Genomic DNA, 26873 nt, shown 5'->3' with positions numbered 1-26873 from the left:
GGGAAGGGATGGCATTGTGCACAGAAAATGTGACCTCATTTCCATATCAAAACCGCACACTCTTGCACGTACACTGAGAAGCATGCCATCCCTTTGGAGGGTTAAGCAACTCTTTTAGGTATCAAAACAAAAACTTCTCAGAATTTCAAAAGATAACAAGTAGGAACGTACGGGATACCTATACCTATACCTAGAGGAATCCCAGAAGTATTCTTGGAGGAGTTCCAGAAGTAGCCCCTAGAAAAAAAACCTATTTTTCAAAATTTGGGAGATTCGCCATATACACAATCTAGAATTTTCATGCCAAAATTTCCAAAATAGTCCAAATTTTTCGAAATTTGACGTTGTATCTCTGCTTCCATACCTACTAATTTGGTTGTTATTAGGGGAATAAGTTGATATTTCTGTCAATGTCGGGCTGGATGTGAAGTCCCAGGAGAAAATAAAGGAAGGAAACTTAGAAGAAAATTACGGAAGAAACTTAGAATTTCTTATAAACGCTGTACCGTCCCTACACAGTTATGGATCACACACAGTTACGGATCACTTTGATGTTGAAAGTCGAATATATTGATCAAAACATATATTTCGGCACGAAATTCATTTTTGTAGCATGATCCTATTTGTTTACTGAGATAAAAAGTCATTTACAAGAGTTCAATCTAAAAATAAAATGTATTTTAGTGCAACGATAGTATTGTCCTCTCACATCTGCCAGTAAACAGCCGAATTCCATAAGAAGCTACTCCTGCAGCGGTAAGCTCTAAAAGTGTCGAAATCAATCAATTTTGATATAAAAATCACTCATACACGTTGGATAAGATATGTATGTATCTATAAAATGAAGTTTTGTTTCATTCTGGAATTCAAATACTAAAATAATGTGACTTTCAACAGTGATCCATGATGTGACCCAAAACTGATCGTTTGACGCTATTGTGGATCACTTTAAACAAATATAGATTTTTGCTCCACTCAACGCTTTTAATACAATATTCTTACCTTAAAGTATCAAAAGTATCATTAAAAAACACGTAACCTTGAAAACCAGGTGTCTTGAAACACAGAGTTGTAATAATAACACTTAAAAAGGAGAGCATCACTGAACCCTAGTGGCGCACCTCTTTCGAAGTAAATGGAATCGGGACTTTTTATTGTTTTGTCTTTATTCCTGTTGTAAAATCGGGTACTCCATCAGTAAAATAATAAATACACTGCGTAGTTTAGCCTTACAAACGCAAATTTATTATTAGAGTTGGAATTTTGAGTAATTTTGCACTGAACCATAATATGGCAAAAATTGATCCATAATATGTGGGACTCTGTGAAGCTGATCCATAATAGGGCATTTTGTAAACAGTGAAATATTAATTTTTTACGCGGAAATGACTTGCGATTATACTTCAAATGGATCGTTAATGAAAAGTTCGAATCAAAACACAGCCAACGGTGCTTTCAAAGTCGTAGTTTTTGTTTTCTTTTATTTTTAATTGAATTTCGAAGGTCAAAAATACCACTAAGTGATCCATGACTGTGTACCCACGGTATAATACTTAGAATTTCATATAAAAGCTGAATTTCTCTACGAGTCCAATTTTTCAAAACCAACGTCCTTCAGAAATTACTAAACAGTATAGCAATATCTCGAAGTATTCCTCAGTGTTTGTGTCCTTTAAGTTTAGGTTCAAAATATTTCTCTATTTTGTTTTCGGGATTACTCTTGAAGCACCTTCAACAATTCAACAATGATTCCTATAGGTGTCGCTGAGGAAATTCTTATAATTATGTGAATACCTGCAGCTGTATCTGCATTGAACTCATCTATAAATTTCGTCTTGCCCAAACTTTGATTATTTCTTCTTTAAAAATGTTCATTGTTAATTAAAAAAAAACAACGTGGAAATTCATTCAACAAATCGTTTAATAATTCCTTACAATCCTTCGTTCAATAGTTCCTTTCCATTACATAGGAAATTTCTCTTAGATTTCCCCCAAGATGGTACTACAGGGTTTTTGCAGGGAATCATCCATGAATGCTTCCATTAATCGCTTGAAGGATTCTGCACGTTTTATGGTGAGGATATATCAAATGGCTTATTGAGATCCCTCGGAAATCTATCTATATTTATAAAAATGAGTTTGAAGTTCTTTTAAGGCAACAAAACTCACGAACGGATGAACCGATCAGCATGACTCTTGAACGGTTCGGTTCGTATTCGTGGGGGCTGTGTCTATATGTATAAAAAGTTACGAAAATCAACTAGAAAAATAAGAAAATTTATAAAATACTGATTTTTCATAAGCTGAGAAGGAAATGAACACGATCGGAATGAAACCAATCTAGAGTGCGGTGCAATTTTGAGTTCAACAGTTGTCAAACCAGCACAAGACGGCAAGAAAAAAATTTGCCGGGACAGCTAGTTTCTTATAAAAAATCCTGCATACTCTCAGCTAATTCTCGATATTTTTCCCACAGAGAAGCGTTTCTCCAAGCATTTCTTATGAGCAGAGCACATTTTGAAGATTCCTTCAGGTATTTTTCACGAAATATCTGTGAGAATTTCATTCAGATTTTGTCCGGGATTATTTTTGGAAAATCTTCTTCTACTCTGATTTGGACAGTAAATTCCCCAAATGCTGTATTTACTGTCCAAATGCAGAATGTTCTGCATTTCTCCAAAATTTCATTCTAGCGTAAGTCTGGCCATATGAATAGACGTATAAAATACTCAGGGGTGCCCAGGATCCATGAGTGAATGAGTTAATTGCAGAAAACATACAGTATGACATACTTGAGCATTTTTCAGAAAATTCCCAGAAATTGGCAGAACGCATGGCAAAATATTCCTCCAACGATTCATTCTGGAATAACATGTTTCAGGAATTGTTCAAAAAGTTTCTCCAACAAATAATTTAACGATTGTTCCAGATATTCTTCCATGAATTCCTCCAGTAATTTTCATCTCCACGAAAATTTTCAAAAAGGGTTCTTTGGGAATTTTTGAAAAGTCGTCCGGCAACTTTCCAAAGGATCACCCCAGAAACCCGTTCAATGATGCCTTCATAAATATCTTCAAGGTTTTATGTAGACATTGTTCCAATATATTTTCCTTGCAACCTTCCATGGTTTGTTTTATTGCTTCCTCCAAAAATATATGCAGGAAATCATCCCAGATTTCTTGAAAGGATTTTTCAAGAATTTGTTCAACTACCCCGCCAGTTTTTCGAAATATTTTCAAGAATATTTCCTAGGATTCTTCCAAAGTACTTTTGCAAGAACTCTTATGAAGACTTCACCATGGAATTATTTCAAGAATTCTTCCAGAAAATCTTCAAAGGATTCGCTTTGATCGTCAGGAAACTTGTTCAATTCAAAGAATTTGTTCAACAACCCCTCCCGTTTTTTTTCACAATTTTTTCAAGAATATTTCCTAGGATTCTTCTAGGAATTCTTCCAAGGGCTTTTGCAAAAAACCTTATGGGAAATGGAATTATTCCAAGTATTTTTTTTTTGAGTAATTCTTCATAGGGTTTGCTCAGTTCAGAAATTCTCCCTAGAACTCCACAGATTTTTTCCAAGAACTTCCACAAAAACTTTTCACAATAATATTTATTTCCTTATCCCAATGATTTCCCAAGTGAATACTAAGCTTTCCTCCAGAAATTATTTCCATGATTTTTTTTTAAGTTTTGCCAGGAATTTTTCTAGGATTTATTCAGGAATCCTTCTTAAGAATTCTCTAGGCATTATTTCAAGATTCCTGTAGATTGTTTTCGGGTGACATTTCAGTCTAACAATTAATCAAGACAAGTAGTACTTGTTTAATTCCGACGTTTCGGCCATTGGACCCGGCCTTCTTCAGGGGATATAAACTTGCACCGTCCCTCGTACGTTGCAAGAGGCTTTGCGCTGAATTGTCCTATGCTTTTTAAAGTTCTTTTCCTGGACACCGCATTCAGTTTCGCGGTTGCGTTAGTGGATAGTCGTTCGAAACATACGACAACTAAAAACCTGACCAGTTTCTTTGACACAAAAGTGTACATTTCCAAAAATTTCACGAAGATTTTTTTTTCAAGTATCCCTACAGGAATCCTTTCAAAAATCACCCCAGCAATGTTTTCATGAAACTCTGCAGCAATACTTCCCCATAATCCTGCAGAAGTTCTCGCAACGTTTTTTCCTGGGATTTTCGAAAGGATTTTTCCAAAAATGCTTCCATGGATTTGTCCAGAATTCATTCGGAGAACTCCTGCAGAAATTCTGCCAAGAATTCCTACAGGAGTTTATCTTGAGATTCTTTCAGGTAGTATTCTAAGGATTTCGATTCTTTATTTTTCAATAATACCTGCAAAAGGAAGTTTTCTAAAAATGTCATCACGAATACTTCCAAAGATTTGTTCAGAAAATATTTCAAGCTTTCTTCCAGATTATCCATCCAAGGTATTCTTCAATGATTGCGCTAGAATTTCCTTAGGTTTGCTATTATTTCAAGAGTTTCTTCAGGATTTTTTTTTTTTTTTTTGAGAATTTATTCATTAAGTTTTAAAGGATTGCTCCACAAATACTCCCAGGAAATCGTCTTAAAATTATACCTCTTCGATACCTTTTTGTATAGAAATTCTTCTAATGATTCGTCTTGTATTTTTTCCAATTAAATGTTCGATAGCTTCTCAAGAAGTTTTCCGAAGAAATCTTCCAAGGATCCATTAGGAATTTTTCGAAGGATTTCAGAAATTCTTTCAATTAATTGTTTTGTCAATTCTTTCCAAAATTTGTTCAGAAGTGCTCCAAAAGATTTCTTCGATATTTTTTCCAATAACTCTTCTGTAGTTCCAGGATTTTTCTTGGCAATTTTTCAAAGATTTCAAGGAAACTATTTCTTGAACCTTTTCAGTGTTTTTTCATGGATTTCCATAAGAGTTTTTTCGACGATTCCTCTACGAAATATTCCAAGAGTTTTTTTCCATGTAATTTTATAAGCAATCCTCCAGCGTGTTTAATATTTTCCCAGATTTTAATAAAAGTTTTTTTAAAGTTTCCTACCTCTTGCTGGAATGCTGTCACTCACCGAGAAATACTTTTCAGATCTCCTTTGCATTCGTCTACTTCTAAATGTTCCTAATTGGAATAATTTCAATAATTGAAAGAAACCCTGGAGGAACTTCAGGAATTCTCAGAGATACTCTTGGAAGGCCTCCTGAATGAACTTTTGGAAGCTTTCCTAGTGAGTTTTCGGATGATGTCCTTGAGCAACTTCAGGAAAAAATCCCGAAGCTGTGCTCTGAATAGTTTACAGAGGAACTTTTGGGAGAATGCCAAGAACCCCTTGTGGAAAAATTTCCCGAGGAACTTCAGGAAAAATTCGGGAGGTGTTTCTTGCAGAATTTCTACAATTTCTAGAAGAATTTCCGCCTGCCTATCTAGATGATTTCCTAAAGAAACAACGGGAATAATGGTTAGAAAAGCTTCTGGCAAATTTATAGGAGGAACTGTTGGTAAAATCCCCGGAAGATCTTCTGGAAGAATGCTCGAAGAAACTTCAGGAAGAACTCTCGACAGAATTTCTGAACGACTTCACCAAGGAGTATTTTGGAGCAATCGCGTGTGAACTTCCGGAAGAATTCTTGAAAGAAATTCTTAATGTTTGTAATTTAAATTTAAGATGGCTGTGACATTAAAAATCTTTATTTTCTTAATGAACTTCCAAAAGAATTACCGAAACGATTTTTGAAAGATTTCTTGGAAGAATTTCTTGAAGAAACCACAAAGCATCTTGTGAAAAAAATTCCGGAAGAATTACTGGAAACATTCCCGGAAAAACTTCTTTACGTATTATTAGGGAAGCTTTATAAAAATCTTGGAAAAACACCGGAATGAACTAATAAAGAGTTTTCGGATGAATTTGTACAAATGTTCTCAGGGGAGCGTTTTGAAGAATGTGTCAAAGAACTTCTGAAAGATTTTTTTCAAATAAAAATTTGAAATAATCCTCGGTGAAACATCTGGAGAAATCCAGAAGCAACTTTTGGAAAAAAAAATCTCACAGGAACTTTCGAAATACTTCATGGGAAAACTCTCTGGAAGACTTTTCTCTAGAACTTGTAACAGAAATTCGTGGACAGCTCATGGAAAAAATCCAGGGGGAACTTCTCGATGAATTTCTGAGGGAACTACACTGCCGTAATTCTGCAAAGTGACGTAAGCGCCATTCAAAATGTCGATATTTGTTGGTATATTATATGTAATATCTGGTGTAAAAATAACACTGTGGTATGCCTGTTGTATTAGAATGCAAGATCTAGTCGTAATCTATCATCTATGGAAAGAAACTTAGAGGATGATTAAGAGTTTTATGCATAATAACCAAAAATGCGCCAAAACTATCAATGTCGCTTACGTCACTTTGCAGAATTTGGGCAGTACAGGAAGAATTCTCCAAACGTTTTATTAACTCGGGAGCGGTCGTGTCGTGTACTGAGTACACGCATCATGAAAAATGCACGCATGTGGTATACAGCGAAATAATTTCTCAAAAAAAGTTTTGAAGAATTTCTAGAATTACTGGAGGAACTTTTGGATCGTAGGAATATCTGCAAAAACTGCCAAACAAAACTTGTTCATGAGATTTCATTCGTCGATACTCAAGTATCCGGGTCCGATAGAGCTATGGACTGAGAAGAGGGTCTCTCGGGGTGAAGAACAACTGATGAAAAATAGCAGGTGCCGAGGCTGGAGATTCCCATGACCATCCGCTTATAAAGCGCCTAAAGCGGACGTGTGATCAACTGCGCCACGGGCCCTGACCATGTCACTCTTGCGCCGCTCAAAATCTACAGAATCAATCCCAAATACCAAGCCAAAAACGTTGGACAAGCTTTTTACGCAGTATTTTTTTTATTCGACTACCAAAGACGTCATCCCTTCCTTCACGGTCATTCCGCTAATCAGCTCATTTTCTCGGGAGATCTTTAGTGCCACTACATTTTAATTACTGTCGCGACCGCACACGGCATCGTAAAGTCCAACTCTAAAGTGTGGCCAATAACGACCACAACCGGGTTTTATGTGCCCATTGAGTTATCTCGATTGAAGTTGCGTGCGAGCGCGTGTGGTCGAATTGGCATGTTGATTCATTCCTCCGGCTAATTAAGATTGATGAAATGTATCAGCTGTTCCATTGTGAAAAGTTTTCAATAGTTTCTCTTTTTCACTGCTATTTTCAGACCGGTTTTATGCGAACCAACAAGACGGAATACTGGATAGAGCCGTCGAAGAATCATTCTCCGTCGGATAAGTATGGGCACCCCCACGTTTTGTTCAAACGTGCCGATGTTAAAGAAGTTAAAGAAACTCGCGCAAAGGTAATTCAATAAAGTCGATTGCTCAGTTCCAACAGTAATTTATTAAATTTCCCAACCAGTCAGTCAAGAAAAGGAAGAAGAAACGGAAGCGTCGCCATGCGAGTAATTGTGGCACTAAGGAGCCCCGCCGGGTAACGGAAACTCGTCTGGAGTGGCAGCATCAAGGAAAGGTAATACTTACATTATTGAGCCGGCTGCTAAGCTATCCAAAGGGCAAGCAAGAAATTTCCAAAGGCCTCTCTTATTAGGTGATCGTACAAGGTGGACGTAAAAGTCGTGACCTTCCAACGACAGCGGCAGTCAGTCCCGGACATAGCCCTACATCCGGGTCCAAGAAGCGCATCAAGCGGTCCATCAGTACTCCACGACATGTGGAAGCATTGGTAGTGGCGGACCATTCTATGGCACAGTTCCACCAAGACGCCGATCTTCAGCAGTACTTGCTGACGATTATGAATATGGTTTCGTCCCTGTACCGTGATCCCACCATTGGTAACTCCATCCAGGTGACAGTTGTGAGAATCATAATTCTCGAGGAGGAGGAATCTCATGCGGATTTCAACGTGACGCACATTGCGGCCAATACACTGGAGAATTTCTGTCGGTGAGTTATAGGTACAGCGATGAAGTGGCGTGGCTGGGTTCCCCACTTCAAGTTGCGTTTAAATCTTTCGAACCATAACCGTTCACGACCCTTACTCATTGACTATTGATAGGTGGCAGCGAAGCTTGAACCCAAAAGACGAGAACGATCCACATCATCATGACGTTGCGATTTTGGTCACGCGGAAGAATATCTGCTCAACGCATGGATGTTCGTAAGTATTCTTAATTTCTAGCAATTAGAGCCTTAATAGGTTGTTATTATGCGAAATCTAGCGATGGGTTGAAAATGGCAAGATTGATGGCAAACGTTTAAAAGTTCAATTTTATTGTACTCAAGAACTGATGATTATGATGCAAGCAATTTGCTAACTTGAAATCAATCCAACTAACAAGTGTAGGTTTATTATCTTATCTTCATAAACACTCAATAAGAATAAAACCATCAACTACTCGGTACTGCCAACCGGCTGACTATGACCATTGACCAACTTCCCCAATAAATCATATGTTCGATCTGTTGCAGCACCCTCGGCGTCGCCAACGTGGGCGGTATGTGCCGTCCGGACAAGTCATGCAGCGTCAACGAAGACAACGGGATCACCCTGGCGCATACAATTTCCCACGAGCTCGGCCACAAGTGAGTACACAACAACTACAATCCTGCCTACATCTTGTTTCTTGTTTGTTACTCGTATCTAGCAGGCACATATGCACCACCTACCTAGGTGTTTCCTGTGCCGTCCATCATACGATTGACACTTGTCGTTATTGATCCGTACATCTTGCGGTCATCACCATACAGTTATATACACAACACGGTGTAGGTGCATATGTGTTTTCTTCGAACGAAGCAGGGTAGATGATGGCCCTGTACCGTCATGACTAGTTGCACATATCTATTTGCGCAAACTAATCTTCGCTGACAGGTGGGTTGACCACATTCAGGTTGGACTGTGTCCTACGGTTCTTTTGCCTAAGAATTGTATCGAACAAAATCACAGAAACATTTCCCTAGATGATCCGAAGCGAGGTAACCCAGGCTTATCTAAGGATGTTTGTTTCAGCTTATTGGACGCATTTGGCTTAATTATCCAAACAGTGGAGAGGAAAAAAAAGTATGTCGCAAAGATTAGAAATGTTCGTCGGAAAGATTTATTTCTTCTCACTAATCTACCACACAAAGGAATAAATTCGAAAAAGTAGAACATTGAGATTAGCTGTAAAACTATTGAATGCCTTCGGAAGAGTTTCATCATTTTTCGGGGCAATTCGCAAATTTTTGAATGGTTAGCACTGAAATTTTTGTTTTCATATGTTTTTTTGTATATACTCCGGTAGTCCAAATTTTCATTATCTGTTACAATGAGAATACATGGGAGTTTCAGAAAGATTTCGAAGAGGTTCTCGGGAGTTCCCGGGAGTTCCGTGGAAAACTTCAACCCCCAGGAAAGCCCCTGAAACCCCTTGGAAACCTCTGAAATCCGATGGAATGCCCATGAATACACCAGGAAAACCCCTGGAAAACCCCTGGAATACCTCTGAAACTGCTCCTGAACGCTCCTGAAACACCCTGAAAACGCCAGAATCCAATTGCAAACCTCTGGAACGCTCCTGAAATCCCTTAAACCCTCCTGGAGCGTCCCTGAAGTCCCCCGAAAGTTTCTGAAACACTTTCAAAACCCCCTGAAGCCCCATGTATCGCCCATAAAACCCCATGAAACGCCGACGAATTCAACTGGAAAATCCTGAACCGCCTCTGAAACCGCTGGAACGCTCCTGGAACTCCATACCCAAGCAACACACATATCACAGAAATGTCATGACAGCACAGTCTGAATTGCGCGAAAGTCACTGTGACTTACTTCTAGGAAGTAAAGTGCCCCACACAATGCATACGTTTGCGTGTGCGTGACAGTAGTTTGACACATTTCCCATGGGAAAACTGTAAAAAAAACGCAGACATCGACGGAACGGACGCTATGTGCTCCAGGCTTAAGTACTTACAGACGGGTTTCTTACTAAACGAATTCCTATTAAAAGGATTCCTACGATGCGGGTTTCTATTAGGCAGACTCCTGCTAGATAGGGGTGAGCGTTATAGGAGAGTGAAAGCTTATGGGTTTCGTGATTTGTGAGTGTGACCAAATATCTCGGGTGTGTTAAGAGATAGAGCAATACTTTCATCGGCAAAGTTGTTGTAGTGCTTGAAATAGACTGGGTCAACACAGTCGATTTTTTGGAACAAAGCTTTTTCGATTTCTTTTAGCATCCAAAACAACTGTGCAAAATTTGGGAGCGATTGATTGCTTCCCCGTTTTCCGCATTGCGATTGAAATTTGTATAGAATTCAGTATGGGAAAACGTGCTTTTTTGCATTTTTATTATAAATTGATTTTTTTGTCTAAAACAATCTAACTAATGACGTTAAAGTATAGCCTAGAATATGCCAAAAAACTTTGCCGTAGACCTCAAAGTGATCCGACACTTGTGAAAAAAAATATAATGTACAAATTGCCCGGTGGTGCTTAACATTTAGCATGTAAAGTAATAACATGAATAATAAAATCTCAATTTTTGACCTAAGTTACCAAGCGAATAACTTTTTCACAAGCGTCGGATCACTTTGCGGTCTTCGACAAAGTTGCTCGACATATCCTAGGCTATACTTTAACGTCATTAGTTACGTGGTATTAGACAAAAGAATTCAACTTATGAGTAAAACGCATAAAAGTACGTTTTCACATACTGGATTACATACAAATTTCAATTGCAATGCGGAATATGGGGACGCAACCAATTACTTCCAAATTTTGCACAGTTGGTCGCTAATATAGATTGAATAAGCTTTGTTCCGGGTTGATACGATCAAATTTAAGTTTTCTCCATATAACGTTGACCCACTCTAATAGACTATTTTTCCCTTGAAAAAGGCCAAATTCCCTTGCCGAAACGTCAGGCAGAATAAAATAAATCGTCAGTAAATTAAGACTGAGATAGCCGTTTCAATGCAATAACCCAAGCAACACACATGGTTACAAAACAGTCACGGCAGCGTATGCATACGTATGTAAGGGTTGCACATAAGTCACTGTGACTGTGATGCTTGGGAATATCCAGTTCCGGTCGAAAAAGCTCAAATTATTTTTTTAAGATTATTAAATTATTAAAGATTATTTAATAAAGATTTGTTAACAAGTTGTGCAGAAATCATCAGGCATCACTGTCAGAAGCACCATGAACAGTTTGAAACTACAGGAATCATATTAGGTTGTCAAGCAACTGTTACGATATGCAACAGCTCAAGACCCTAATAATTTGGAAGGATAGCGGCTTCGTAGAAGATATTGGGTAAGCCAATAAGGGGCTGTTCATAAACCATGTAGACCAATATTTGGCCATCTCAGACCCCCACCGCTTCCCCCTCGTAGACTTTTGTCCACACAAAAAAAAATTGAAATTGTGTTTTCTTCTCCAGTTTTTTTTTTTCGTTTTGGCATCTTTGTGTTACCAAGCTGCTCCTGGCCATCCGGAAGACCAAGTCCCACAACAAGTTGGTACCAACACCACAAGGCACCGAATACGCTAGCAAGATGCGATTCACCCCCGGATGAGCAGCAGTGAAACCTTTGGCCAATCCTTACCCTGTCCATCCCTCAAAATGTGACCTTCTAACCTCGAGCTGCTACGAGTACCCTGGCTTCCACCCATTACTAACAGATATCATTAAAAAGTAATTAAGGTATGCGCACAGCAAAATCTGGCCAAAGAAAATCAAGCAGTAATAATTCATTCCAACTTTTTCCCAAACCAAAAGCAATTCATCGTAAAAAAGCATTAATTTACTTTAAATCAACATCAAGACATTGCTGATTTGACTTGTTATATCCGTCATCTCGAGTTTCGAGCTTGAGTCCTTCCGTAAAGTTTTGCGCAGTACCTTCGACCGCATGCCAAGAAATTTTTACCACCTTTGTGTCAAAATCAATCCTATTTTTCGATGAAAGCTGTCGTTCTTGACATTTTTTGAAGGTTCCAATTCACGGTTACTCAATATTTTTCAATTGGGTTGAGTTTTGAAGTGTATGAGATTTTACGTTTTTTGGAAAAATGCAGTACAATTTCTACATAGTTTTCTGCATACAAACGCAAGCATTCTCCGCCAAAAACAGGGGACAAAAATCAATTCAAATCAATACACAATATCTAAGCTTTTGAAAAAGGGGTGCCAGCCATTTTGCCCGACATTTCCCGTAGTGAAAAAGATGATTTGCTGTACATGTATTTCTAAAAGTACGGTTTTTCAAACCACAAGTTCATATTGTTGACCAAACTATGTATTTTTCTTTTTTCTTGCTCTTAAGTTGATCTGCAACTTTTCCAGGTTGTTATGATGTATAGAACCGAATACTTGAAAGCTAACTTAGATCTGCGGGGACGGTCGCTTTAATGTACATTGTCAGATTTTCAGCACGTTTGTGCAAAAACTTTTCGAGGACTTCTTGTTCCCTTGACTCTATTTTAAACACAATGTCAAAATATATCCCGAAGTAAATATTTTTCGATTCCTTACACAATAAGCTTTCATTTGCGCCAGAGATTACCACGATTCGTTAAAAATAGAGAAATTTCTATCCAAAATGCGGTGGCTAGATTTTGCTGTGTGCATACCTTACTCTGTATAATGTATACTATTAAGTACAAAGAAAGATCCTCGGCTCCGTAAAGCGTTATACGCGATTGAGCCCCAAATAAATGAACTAGATAAAAAAAAAGATATTTGTATGGAGCGTAGACTTTGGCCAGGCAAGACCACCCCCCCTTTCCCCAAAAAGTCTACGTGGTTTATGAATGGCCCCTAACTTACAGATGATGAGCTGCGACGTTTGTAGTTCTTCCACTATGTTGCGCTAGTGAGCATGAGCATGTAAATTTTCAGTATGGCAGAAACTTACATATATTGAGACACTTGTATCGAAATTCTGCCACTAGGTGGTGCTAGTGAACATGCATATTTTATAAATCTCATAGTTCCGAATCCTAATATCTTAGAAACAAGATATCAGGATTAGCCTACCCAACATCTTTTCCGAAGACACTATCCTTCCAAGTTATTAGGGTCTTAAGCTGTTGCATATTATAACAGTTGCTTGATAACCACATGTGATTCCAGTAGAGCAATTAAGCTTCAAACTGTTATTGACGCCCTTAGTGTCCCGATCAGTAAACTTAAGAGAGTCTCGTTTTTATTTGATAGGAGTAAGTCACAGTGACTTTTGCTCAATCAAAACCTGCGCTGCCGTGGCTTCCTGTGACATGTGTGTAGCTTGGGCAGAAACCCCTGGAACTCCCGTGGGACTCCATGAAACCTCCTGGAACTCCCTGTAACATCCCTGTAACGCCCCTGAAACACCCTGGAATGCCTTTGAAACCCCCTGAAACCATGTGGTACGCTTACGAAACCTTCTGAAGCCCCTTGGAACACCCCTGGGCATACCAAGAATGCTCCTGAGCCCCCTGAAATCCCCTAGAACACCCCTGCAACTGCACTGAAACCCTTTTAAAACCTCTGAAATGCTCCTGAAACTCCCTGAGTATCCTTAGAACACCACAAGGACCCCCTGAAGACCCCTGAAACTCCCTGGAAAATCCCAGGAACGTTCCCGAAGCCACCTTAAATCCTCTGTAATACCTCTGGCATGCTTCTAAAACATCATACAGCCATATGGAATGCCCATTGCCCATGAAACCTCCATAAACCCCCTGGAACGTCCCTGGAATTCCCTTGAAATGTCGTGAAATCTCCTGGACACCTCCTGCAACGGTTTGAATATATTTTTTGTTACAATGTACTCTGGAAAAAAAACCTGACGTTGTCGGGGTTTTAAGTCACTGCTTTACCTTTTTTGTTTCAAATTTCTCATCAAAGTTTTCTAAGAACCATTTTTAGAGCTTTAAAAAACACACATTTTCGTGCGCTGAAAATGTTGCTACGTCATTCCGTTCAAAAGATATTGATGATTTTCTAGAAAAAATAAGCACTTTTCAAGTATTTTTCACTTGAATTACAAAAATAACAACTCTCAAATTTTTTGATATGTTTTATAACCACATTCCTTCTTTTGAATGCGAGCAAACAATATTTTTTTATGTTTGCCCCAACCCGTCATAGCACCTTTTTAATAAACTGCGCACGAAACGACGCATCTTCAAATACTCTATAAGTGTTTCTTGGGCGACTTTGATGAAAAATCGAATATAAAAAAATAAACGCCAGAAAACCGGTTTTTCTTGAACCACCCTAAGCTTATTCAGAAAAATACCTCTAGAACAATCAATTTTAAAGCTACATAAAAAATGTCTTCAGCAAACTTGCTCAAAATTGATGGATCTACAACTATCCCGAAGAATGTATATAGTTTTTCTTGCAAATAAAAAAGTTTGGTTCCCAATTTCTTTGAAAATATGGACCACCCTAATTTTCATGTATATTGAAAAGAGGGCCTTATTTTTCGGAACAACTTTGTAGAAGACCATTATTATTATTATTATTATTATTATTATTAATCTAGAAATCCTTCTAAAACCACAATCGCAAGTGCAGGTGTCACTGGCCCAGGCATCAATTCTAATGGGTAAGTGGCCAACATTTTTCAAGCTGAAATTCAAGCAATTTTAAATTGTTGTAGTATCTGCATACGTAGAAATTACAGGGATTCAAAAATTTGCATAATGTCTGATAGTCAAGCAGCACTAAATGCTTTTAAATGTTTTTGCTGCAGACGCCATGCGCATGAATACGATTCCACCAATCCCGTTATCGCACGATCACATGCACACGTGAGAATGTATGGGAAAATGGGAGGTCAATGCACACTAGGCCGTCCCTATTTTTTCAAAAGTTGGAAATAAGTTCAATACTGCAAAACGATTATTTAGCTAAAAAATCATCATGCCAAAATCTGAAGTCCGTGCCTCAAGGCTGAGTTTGGCATGATGGTTTTTAAGCTAAAAGGATCGTTTTGCAACATTGAACTTTTAACATTTCCAACTTTTGCAAAAATAGGGACGGCCTAATGCACACCTAAATATTTTAATGTTCTGAAAAGCTTGACTCTCAGCTTTCTAATGGTGAGTTCGAATTTGAAATCGGTGCACGGTGTCAAAATTTCGATTATTATCGAAAATTTATGTACCTCGGATTTTTCTTCGAAAATGATTAGTTTTTGGGCTTTAAATTCATAATCGGAAAACTAGAAAATATTTCATCGGCGAAAATTTTTCCATAAATTTTGTATGGGACGTTTTCTGGGCTAAAATAGTAATTATTGATTTTTAGTATGGAAAATAACCAAAAACTCAACTAACTCAAATATTCCCCGATAGAATATTTTCAAATTTTGCATTTATACATTACAGCCGAAATTCTATCATTCTATGAAGAAACATCCGAGGTACCGTAAACCGGGGTCAAATTGATCTTCGGGTCGAAATTGATCACACGTTTTTCGGTTAGATTCAGTATATTTTAAATAATTTCCTTTAAAGTATCGTGCAGTTGGGAACCGATACTACACGTTATTTACTTGGAAACTATTTGAAGTATTCTTTATCTAACAGAAAACCGTCTGATCAATTTCGACCCGGAGATCAATGTGACCCCGGTTTACGGTACATGAAAGTACGATAATAATCGAAATTTTGACACCGTGCGGTGTTTGCGAACACAGAGAAAATCGCGATTTAATGATAAAATTCAAAATGACGACCAAACCCAAGATGGCTGCCAAAAAATGTTCAACTTCAAATGAAAGGTATATGCTTTCCCTTCATATACGAAGTTTTGTATGTGTTACAACTATTATTTTTGAGGTATTATGCGTTAAATTAGGTGCAATTTGTTGAATAATCGTTTATTGTCCATTGTCAACATCTTGGCAAACGAGGGATTCATCAATAACCCAACCAAAGTGGTTTTCATCCTTATTTATTATATTCTAGCGAATAAGACTTTATGTAAATGGCGGCCTGGTTTCAGCGCTGCAAAAGTGTAAAGTGTAAAGGACACTCTCCCAGTTCTTGTTACTATGGTGTTACTTTAATATTTGTGGTCAATTTGTCAGCAAAGCACATTTTGAGATAGCAATTTTGGAAATTTTGTAGTTTTCGTGCCATTAGTGGTACAAAATACTCTATCATTATTTTTAAACGGAAAATATTTGAAATTTTGTAACTAAATCGGCCGACTTTTTTTCCTATTTGTTTTCATTAAAAATAATATTTTTGAACTCTTAAAAGATAGTACACAGGACCAACGTTCAAATGTCTGATTCCACTCGATTGAATTTTCAAACAGCTGTTTACTCTTTACTTCAATCCTTGTCAAATATTTGGTCCCGTGTATGACGGGGCCATAGCAACATGTTTTTTTAGACAGATTGTATAGAATAAAGTGTTTTTTTTTTTAATTTTGTAAATTATTTTATTGCTCTAATTATTTGAAAAAAAAATTGGAACAGTATTTTAAAAATTATTCAAATATTTGAATAAATTTTCCCGAAGAATAGGTAAAACTACTAGTTTGGGCGTATAAGTTTTTGTCCAGTTAGATACGGCTCTGGGATCATTGTACCATGGAAGGCGTTATGCGTCGTGTCGGGCTCAACAGCTGGGGTACGATTGTCACGAAGTCCAGTAAAATTGTGTGCAAACAATTGGAACTCAGTGGATTCTTTTACATTCATTTATGTTAAGATGCATCTTCTACACAAATGTTGTTATTGCTATTGACGAATTTCGCACCAACTCGTCTTCGGGGTTGGCAGCACCCCCTCAGAATGTTACGAAATTTTGTAGGTTTCAAGACTTTGCCTTTTCAAGCAACTTTGCGTATTTTGTTTTTTCAAAATTAACCTAGACTAACATTTAAAAAGAGTCAAAGTTCTTTAACCGGTTTTTTTTTCACAAAAAATAACTCGAATATGATAAGATGTACAAAAAAGTGATGTATGGGTGACATTTAGAGAATTGTCCAAGCTTTCATGAAAAAATACTTTTAAAATTCTAAATACATTTTTACACGCTAAAAAATATATTTTTAAAATTAAAAGTCAATTTACAGAAAATGCCCACTTTTTTATGTTTTGAAATTTTTTTCCAAGAAAGTCAATATTGTTGCCTAACTTTCCTCCATACATCACAAGATGGGCACTTTTAAGGAAAAAAAGTTTTTCTAACAAAAACTTTTTAATGTTAGTTTTTTTAGCGTGTTGCGCATTAGCCGTTTTTTTCACAAAAAAATATAACTCGAATATGATAAGTTGTACAAAAAAGTGATGTATGGGGGACTTTTAGGGAATTGTCCAAGCTATCAAGAAAACATATTTAAATAATATAAAAAAATGTTTTACACGCTAAAAAATATCTTTTAAAAATTAAAAGTCAATTTACAGAAAAAGCCCACTTTTTTATGTTTTGAATTTTTTTTCTCAACAAAGACAATATAGTTGCCTAACTTTCCTCCATACATCACAAGATGGGCACTTTTAAGGAAAACAAAATTTTCTAAAAAATACTTTTTCATTTTATTTTTTTTTTTTGCGTGTTGTGCATTAACTCGTACAGTAATGTATCCAAAATCCTAATGACAATCCATTAAAACTTAATGGGCTCAACTACTTTTTTAATATCTTAACGTGCTTGACATTGAAAACGTGCTTGATATTGGAAAGGGCTCAAGACAAATTTGCTTTTAGGGTTTTATATCAATGAAAACGTTTGTGTATTGATGAAATATGTACATATGTATATGTGTATTCAATTATTTTCTTTTCTACAATATATACATCCTTCTTTTATACATTCTATTGTAACGTTTTTTGAATATTAGATCTTTAGTCTATCTGAAACAAAGTAAACTTTTTTGGATTATCTTTTGAATTCGAAAACTTCTTCGCTTCAATTTGATTTTCAGAAATTGGCACAAATGAATGAAATTTTTGTGTACCAGGTATTGTTTTTACGTGACTGTATGTGTATAGTTCTTCAAGTTCATCCGTCATTTTTGCATATTGTTCATTTGAAATAAAGCAGAAATTCAATTTTGTTATATGTATATCTGACTGTTTAACTGCCCAGTCATACAGTTCTCGAGGAGTTGTGATTGTGTTTCCATAATCTCGAGCAAGACTTGCTCGCTTTGCCATTCGCTTGAGAGTACCTCCAACAGCGTCACATGGACCTTTGCCATGTGAAGTTGCGAAGAAGTGCCATTCTGCTTCCAATCCATAATTGGACCGAAAACTGCACAAACTGGCAAATTTTTTTTGTTCTTATAATGAGCTGCTGCTCCATCTGACATGAAAGTAATTTTTGAGAAATCAATCGATTGTTTAATGAAATCCAGCAGTTTTGATATAAATAACTGAACTGCTGTTGTATCGTGTGTAAGTACTTCAGATATTATTATAAAGCTCAAGTTTTCCAACTTATTTTCTTTTCTGTAGTACACTTCAAAGGGGTGAATGGTAGCTTGAGAATTATTCTAATGGTAACCTTGAGCTGAATTTTGAATGATAAATGAATAATTTTCTGAAAAGTCACAATACTTCACCCTGTTTAGGGGAACTGCGGGCAAAACGCCTTCACGCGATTTCATCATATTGTGGAGGTCTTCGTAAGATGCAAGCAAACTAGAACTCAAACTGAGCAGGTTAAGCCCAAGAACGGCTGCTATTGTCGAGAGAAAAGCGTGAAAAACGACGATTTTCCACATTTGGAAAGATTCATTAATTTGCAGCGCACAGAAATTAAGACATTGCACGCTGATTATATGGAATCAACCCATTAAACTACCACGCGCCTCCTACCCCTTCATTTGCTGCTGGGTTCGATGGAGCTTCTTGGTATTTCACAACAAGTCAAAGCGGGAAATTCCAGCGGGCGTTTTGCCTCACCCAAAAAGGCGTTTTGCCTCCTGCAGTTTTCCGGCACCTAAAAAGTAACACATTTTTGAATTGTTTATTTGAATGGGAAATTTTGTGGGCACGCCGGCCAAAAGTTGAAGTCTCTTGGGTAAGGGAGTAAACTGCTCTCCAAGGCAGAATACGACCTTAAAATAAGCATCATTTGAGGTTTATGACCACATATGCTTAGCCGGGGCGTTATGCCCCTCTTTCCCCTAAGAGATTCTTTTTTATCCCGCAAAAATGAGGATTGTTCTTTATAAATGAAATCATGAGTTATAAGCTTATCAACTTTTTCTACAAAATACGGAAAAAACTCGTCTATAGTCTTAGTAATAGTTTCCAAATTGCATCGATCAGTGGTTAGCCATTGTTGAAATAAAACCGATTCTTTATCATTCGCTTCTAATAATGATGTTAGTTCACTGGTTCTAGGCACACAATAATACAATTTCAGCAAGCAGAATGCTGTTTTAAGCATTCAGATATCAAAACAAGCTGAGAAACAGGTTCTATTCCAGTTGGGATGTAACGCCAAGAAAAAGAAGGCACCCAATCAAACAAAGTTGTAATGCCCATTGAGTGTTATTAAATGGGTATAAGGATTCTTGATACATCCTGTACGAGTAAATGCGCAACACGCTAAAAAAATAACGCGAAAAAGTTTTTGTTAGAAAAACTTTTTTTCCTTAAAAGTGCCCATCTTGTGATGTATGAAGGAAAGTTAGGCAACAATATTGACTTTCTTGGGAAAAAATTTCAAAACATAAAAAAGTGGGCATTTTCTGTAAATTGACTTTTAATTTTAAAAATATATTTTTTAGCGTGTAAAAATGTATTTCGAATTTTTAAAATATTTTTTCATGAAAGCTTGGACAATTCTCTAAAAGTCCCCCATACAACACTTTTCTGTAGGTCTTGTCATTTTTGAGTTACATCGATTTTAAAAAATTCTTCGAAAAAAAGTTAGGCCCTCTTCAAATGTTACTCTTGAAAATTTTCGAAAATTTAAGTATGCAAAGTTGCTTAAAAAAACCTAGTCTTTATGCCCACCAAGTTCCATTCGATTCTGAGAGGGTGTTGCCAACCACTGGTCGAGTTGGCGCGAAATTCGTCTATTACTTGGAGTGCATTTATTGGCACTGTTTAGCAAATATTTAAAGTTCCCCATTCATAAGGCTATCACTATTGTCTCTATACAAATTTCCTTACCATTTCCATTGCACATGGGGGATACTAGCGCAATATTGTATTGTGCGCCATTGTCAGTTGTATAAAACCTCCACATATAATTCTGATACATGCTTTCCTGAGAGCCGACCAAAGAGAGGCTGTCGTTGTTCACCCCGCATTGTACAAATCAGCCGCATTAGATTACCGGGAAAACCATGTTTTGACGATATCTGTCGCTGCTTATATCAAGCAAACATCGTATGCCTTTGTTGGTCAGATCTCATCTCACCATGACTAATCTGATGATGGTCTTTTATCGTAGTAGACGATACAAAATAGTTCACCATTCACATTTCAATGCTTCATTAAGTACAAGTTAGTTTTAGGTTACCTAATTAGTCATTTGACAATTCACCACTTTTCACACACTGAAAATAACTGCAAAAATGCCATATTTCACCGTTGTCCACTGAATGGAAAAGCCCAGAATCTGATCGTGACAGCTCAATTAACATTAAGTTCCATTAGGGTGACATTTACGGAATAGTCCACATCGATCATATAGAGCTCGGCTATACATATATTAGTCCAACTGGTACCACCGGTTGAGCCACAGGAGCGGAAAAATAAATCGAATTCGATTCATAAATATAACAAATTAGTTCCAATTCAAAGCTTTTCGCGATCGTTGCAAATCGAAGATTTCATCGTGCACATGTATGGAACTCGATCTTTCGGATGAGGTGACGATTGTCGTGGAGATTGGGTGAGCTGTTGATTGCACCAAAACCAAGCTGCCATGCCTACAACCATCCGGCTCAACTCTCTGTCTGAGTGTCTGGTGCGACAATAAATTATTCAAAGTGTCGATACAATTAGTGGCAATAAATCTTGTAAGGGTTTCACCGCGCTGGCTGCTGTGCTCTCTGAGACCTTTTCTGCTACTTCGGTTGTGTGTTTACATGCAAGCTCGCCGACTTCGGTCAGGTACGACGAATGCTTAATATGATCTTGTTGGCACTTATACCATACACACACGCACACATGATCTCATGATCGGACCAGTTGTGATTGAGAGCGGCATCGAAAGGTATCTCTTTGCTGCTGCAAAGTTTGTTTGAATTATTCATTATGGAAGCAATCAATCACTTCGGTCCTGACGTGGATAGGGTGCTTTAGTCGCTTGTGAAAATAGCAACTTAATTTGAACATACAGTTTGATGAGTTCAATAAAAATATCTTTTCTATTATTTGTAGCATAAATCGCTAAAAGTTACCAAACTGTCATGAACGTTTTGTTTTACTCCAAAAAAAAATTCTACCAAATATCTGTTTCGACGTGGAACGACCCCATAACAATGTACATATTTTGACTCAGAAGCTGAATAATTTCCCCGCATCTAATCGCATTTGTCGGCTGGCGATCAATCATCTAGAAGCTTCCCCTTCCCCATCCGCCACTCATAACGGCGCGGCGTGGTGACACCACCATCATCCACCATGAAGCAATCGGCAAATATTGATCAACAATTAAAACTGTTTAATAGTCAATAATAATCCGCCTCATTCAGCTGGTCTCAACCTCCTGTAGAGAACTGTGTGGAGCAAAGCAAACGAATTCTCCTTCGTCATCGTCGTCGTTGTCGCTCGTTTGTGGGTTTATCGGCTTCTTACGTACGTATGGGGCATGCATATTGGCTAATTATTCACTTTTGCTACTAGGTGGCATTCGGAAGCAGAGCAAAAACGCTGACTGATTTCCCTAATGGAGACACCGACTGCCCACATTTTCCGTTTGCGTGCTTTAATTCAAATTTTGAGAACTATTTAGTATTTCCTGCAGTGCAATCACATTATGGTATATCGAATAAAGATGTAGTCTGGGACTGTTGTTTTTTTTTTTTTTTTTTTGAAAGAGGCGTGAAAGAGGCCGTCTGCCGGACACTATTCCTGAAATTATGCAGAAACTTTATTGAGAGCCCTAATGTGAGAGAGGGGTCTCATATGACCATAGAAATACTTGTCTTCAAAAGCCTACACATGCTGAAATTGATTCCATTTGGTTGATTAGTTCTCGAGATCTTCAGAAATTTCCATTTCATATGGATGGGAACCCGTCATTCTAGAGGGGTCTCACACCAAATCAATACAAATATTTCTACTTCTTCTACAAACTCTACAAGCCAAATTTACTTCCATTTAGACAAAGAAGGTAGAGATCTCATATCATCTTAAGAACTTATTTCAAAAAAAAAGTTCAAAAACAGACGTCCATGACATGAAAAACTGAAAGTCTTTAATTAGCCTAGTGGATTAGGCTTTAGATCGCCAATCCAGAAAAGACGGGTTCGATTTCCGCTCCGTCAGGAAAAATTTTTTTGATTTTTTCAGACTTTCATAGACTTAAAAATCTTGCGAAAATAGTAGAGAAATCATTTTTAAATTTTTTGTCGGTCATGTACCAACATTTTAAATCACTCACAGTTACAGTTCGCCAAAATCTTGAACTAAAAACGAATACTTCATTTTAACCTTGGAGAAGACACCATGCCTGTGCCGAAACGTCGGATTATATAATAGAACTCGTTTTAGCATAGCATAGCATAGCATAGCATGAATACTTGCACAAATCTTGGATGGAGTTGCAAAGTTGAATATTTCCATTGACATTGCTGATGTCGCTACTATCTACAATGTCATAGATTCACTCAGCTCCACACACCTGGCCAAGTCCTTGCAAGTATTTATAAATCCCTTCATCAACTTAGAAAAAGCCCAGAACTGAAGCATCTTCCAATAGATGAAAGGATGTTGAAAATAGCGAATTTTCAACTTATATGCAGTTATAAAGTAAATATACTGAAGTAGAATTATTTATAAATAAATAATATTGGAAAGATCTCACCAATTGTTGTGGGGTTTTTATGGTTCAATGCTGATCATCTAATTGCCTTGATTAATGTTCTTCTCTGTAAAGAACAACACAATACTCCAGATTATATAATAGAACTCGTTTTGTTCTAAAAAACTACTCAAAACGGAAACAAAAGCAGGTTGGTTTAATTCTTTAAAAAAATTGTAAATGGATAATTTGTAAAAAAAAAATGTAGGTACATATTATCGAGAAGCGTATAAAACCAAATAAAAATTTAGAAAATACTTTTGCCAATCCGACGCAGCTTTGCTAAACACACACACGCACACCTCCTTTGTCGGTAGCTTATCAACCACTTATTGAACGTGATAAAGGGAAAGGCCCCGTCCTAACCACATATTCATTTATGTAAAAAATTAAATGAAAAATTAGTCCCAATTTAAATAATTGCAGAATAATTAATCGCCCCCCTGCACCTGACCGTCGCGCCATGACAACGACGCACGAAAAGGTAGGCCCATCGATCGGCATCAGCTAGGGGCCCTATACGTATCGGTCACGATCAATGCATTTGATTGCGCGTTGTTATCGGTCCACTCCGCTCCGCGGTCGGTCGGTTCCTCCAACCGGGTGGGGCGCGGTCAGTCGGCGATACCTACCGCATCATCATCACTGACTGGCACACCGCCATGCCACGCCGCGTCGCCGTAAGTACAGCAATTTGATCTTTACGCCGGGAGAAGTTAGCGCGGGTAACGAAGACGACGACGACAGCGCGGCGTGGCGTGGCGAGCGACGGTAGCAGGTTGTATACGGCAAAAAGTGTGCTTTTGTCACGCTTGTTCGGGGTACTTTACATCTCGTTAGCATATTATTATAATTGTTATGGACGGGTTGTGTGGCTTTGTGAGGTGCATAAAAAGTGACTTTATTACGCTGGCTGGGGGGTTTGGGTTCCTTTCGGAGGCGTGGCAGGAGCGGGAGGCGATATGGTATGTATGGCTTTATTATTGGTAATAAGCGTTAGGATTGTATTTATGATATGGGGTTTATTGCAAAGAATATGACATTATTGTTGTATGCCATTATGAGTACGTAACTCAGAAGATATACTCATACTCAATCATAAATAAACAAGCTTTTGAAGCTAAGCAATCGTACAGTATTTCGAGTGTTTCTTTCACCTGGCAGCCACCCAGTTATTCTTCTTCTTCTTGACGTAACGTCCTAACTGGTACAACGCCTGCTCTTCGGCTTAGTGTTCAATGAGCACTTCCACTGCTCAACAGACACTCGGACAGAAGGTCCAGGTGGTGTGGGGTTAAGGATCATCTTCTACCAAAAAAAATGAAAAAAATGAAAAAGAGAAAGCCAGGACTACTCTTTCCTCGACCCACTAAACAACATTCCCATGGTCGCCAAACCCTCCGTCTCTACGGAACCACCAAGAAGGCATTGCTTCAGAGAGGGGCTAGTGCACATCACACCCTCAAGGCTAGCTGCGTAGCCTGCAGCAACGAACATCGATCAGTAGCTTTGGGGAGTCCACCAAGGTGGCATGCTTAAGCTTAACCAGTTCGCCGAGTGGTCCTGACCATTTCCTTTGCCCTCTGAAGGCGAGCAGGGTCAACCCCACGAACGCGCCCAACTGTTCTGCAAACATCAGGAAGTGATGTCTACGTGCAACCCGATCAGATCTGCTGAAGGCAAGGGTTACTATTCACTACCCTTGAGGCCCTATCAGCTGCACCAGAAAGTTGCTGACAGTAGGGTCTCCACCTGCCCCGGCCGTTACCGGGGACCCCTTTCGAACCGCGGGCCCGGATACAACCCAGTAGACCGACACCACGACAGCAACGCTACCAAGATGTTCTCTCCGCGGCCACTTAATCGCTGTAAGGGTCGATTTCGACCACAGGGCACCGGTATGACCTACGAAGCCGACTCCGAACTCCTGGACCACCTCTTATGGGTTCCGGGTCATTTGGCCGAACACCATTTGGCCGAATGCCGTTTGACCGAACGCCATTTGGCCGAAAGGGTCGTTTGGCCGAATGCCACTTGGCCGAATGCCACTTGGCCGAATGCCGTTTGGCCGAAAAATAAATGATGAACTTAAGTGACCATGCCATTGTGATCCGTTTCAGTATATCTCAAAAGAACAGCATATGATTCAAAGAAGGATAAATCCCTCATAAAATATCGGCAGTTTCAACGCCAACTAATCCATGAATATCAAAACTAGAAATAATAGCCTATGATTGAAAGAAGGAAATCCTTCTGATAATCATATTTGCAGTTTGAATGTCAGAAGCTTCCTCTGAATTATTTTGATCATGATTCGGCCAAATGACCGGACACCCCTCTTATGTGATACCCTATACCCAAGGAACTCGCTTTCTTTCCGTCCTGAGCATCCATGGAGGAGCAGAAAGCCATCCTAAACGATTGTCTGCAGGATTGGCATCGCCTTGACTTGTGACCAGGCCGTTTTTTTGTCGACTTCCTTCATTTCCTTGTTGAGGCTGTGCCGCCATAAGTGTGGACGATACACCGCCACCTTCATTCTCGAACGTCTGTCGCTATCGGCTTTTGATGAGCTCTACGGTTGAATTGAACAAATTCTTTCTGCTTAATAAAGGAATTTTCCCACCGCATCCCATTAATCATTTTGATTTATCCGACTCGCAATTCCCAGCGGCTAATCGTTTGCCCCCAACTGCAGTGAATCACAATTACTCTCAATTAATTTGGATGCGATTGCACAGCAACGCATCTCTGCGCGCATCCATACAACCATGATTCATTCAGTAGTGTTTGGTGTGCCTCCTCCTAGTCACTACGGGACGAACTGCCTCGCCAGTCGAAATTGAATCCGCGGCGCAACGCTGTCTGACACCGACAAATTTCGATCCGCTCGTTGGCTGGCCGGCTGACTGCCTGGAAGTGTATCAGGTTCCACGCGGTGGTATGGTGCGTCCGGCCAGGCCGCCTCTCATGTACCGCGCGTACCGACGACTGTGACTGGAATAAACATTTTGCTAATTCAAATTTATGGCCACACACTTGTTGGTGTTGTAGAGCTGTAAGGTAGTGGACCAACCAATCATATGCGCGCATGACATCATGCCGATGCCGAACTGCACTTCAATCACAGCGCTATCTTATCGACCCGCTGAATATATGAATAGTAATGTCAACATCGATTTATTGAGGCAGTACGGCGGCAGTTGCTACTGGTTAATCAGATGCATCTTAAAGGGCAGGACTGATCTTCCTATCAGGGAGAAGTTGGTTTTAAAGGGGCGGGCGTTGAAAGGTTTCATTTTTTGAATATTTCAAATCAAGGAATCAAAGTGGAATTGCTCATAGAACACTAAGCAGCAATTAAGAAAAAGGAAAAACGAAGTAAAAGAAAAAGATGGAGGATTATAACAAGAAGAAGAAAAAGAAAAATAGTAAGATGAAAGTGAACATGAAGACGATAGGTTATTGCGCAATTGAAATATATCAACAACATAAAAATGTGTGTTGAAATTGTTGAATTGTATGATATTCTTTCAAGTATGCGGGCCTTCGTTGTGTCCTGGTTGGCCTCGTGATGTTGATCGGCTCAACGTCTTTGTTGATAGATGTACTCTCGTCTTACACTGATGGAGCGACGTCCAGTGATTCGTTGATGACAGCACTCGATGTTGTACTCAAGGTTATTATTATTATTTTTCTTTATTATCGAGATTTTCAGCCCTCGGCTGGTTCATCTCGTTGTACTCAAGGTCTCTGGCGCTGGTGTAGAATCTCCCGGTGATTGGCTTTGATTTGATTGATGGCTTGGCAATCGCTTCAGATGTGCCACGTTTTGATGTACTTCTCGATTTGTTTCGAATGATCGTTGT

At 38.5% G+C, this 26873-nt stretch overlaps 1 protein-coding gene across 3 annotated transcripts in view; it reads left to right on the top strand.

The window, feature by feature from the left end:
* Positions 1-26873, top strand: part of LOC109427067 (A disintegrin and metalloproteinase with thrombospondin motifs 12) — a 112848-nt gene that overhangs the window by 44229 nt on the left and 41746 nt on the right. For all 3 annotated transcript variants that reach the window (XM_062842217.1, XM_062842216.1, XM_029872734.2), the window contains 5 exons: positions 7225-7362; positions 7422-7532; positions 7611-7966; positions 8079-8180; positions 8492-8605. In XM_062842217.1, coding sequence (XP_062698201.1) covers positions 7225-7362; positions 7422-7532; positions 7611-7966; positions 8079-8180; positions 8492-8605 — 821 coding nt within the window. The remainder of the gene's footprint in view (positions 1-7224; positions 7363-7421; positions 7533-7610; positions 7967-8078; positions 8181-8491; positions 8606-26873) is intronic.

Source organism: Aedes albopictus, chromosome 3 (assembly GCF_035046485.1).
Source record: "Aedes albopictus strain Foshan chromosome 3, AalbF5, whole genome shotgun sequence".
Classification (NCBI taxonomy): domain Eukaryota; kingdom Metazoa; phylum Arthropoda; class Insecta; order Diptera; family Culicidae; genus Aedes; species Aedes albopictus.
Note: the sequence above shows the minus strand (reverse complement) of the source record. Positions and strands in the feature narration are given on the sequence as shown.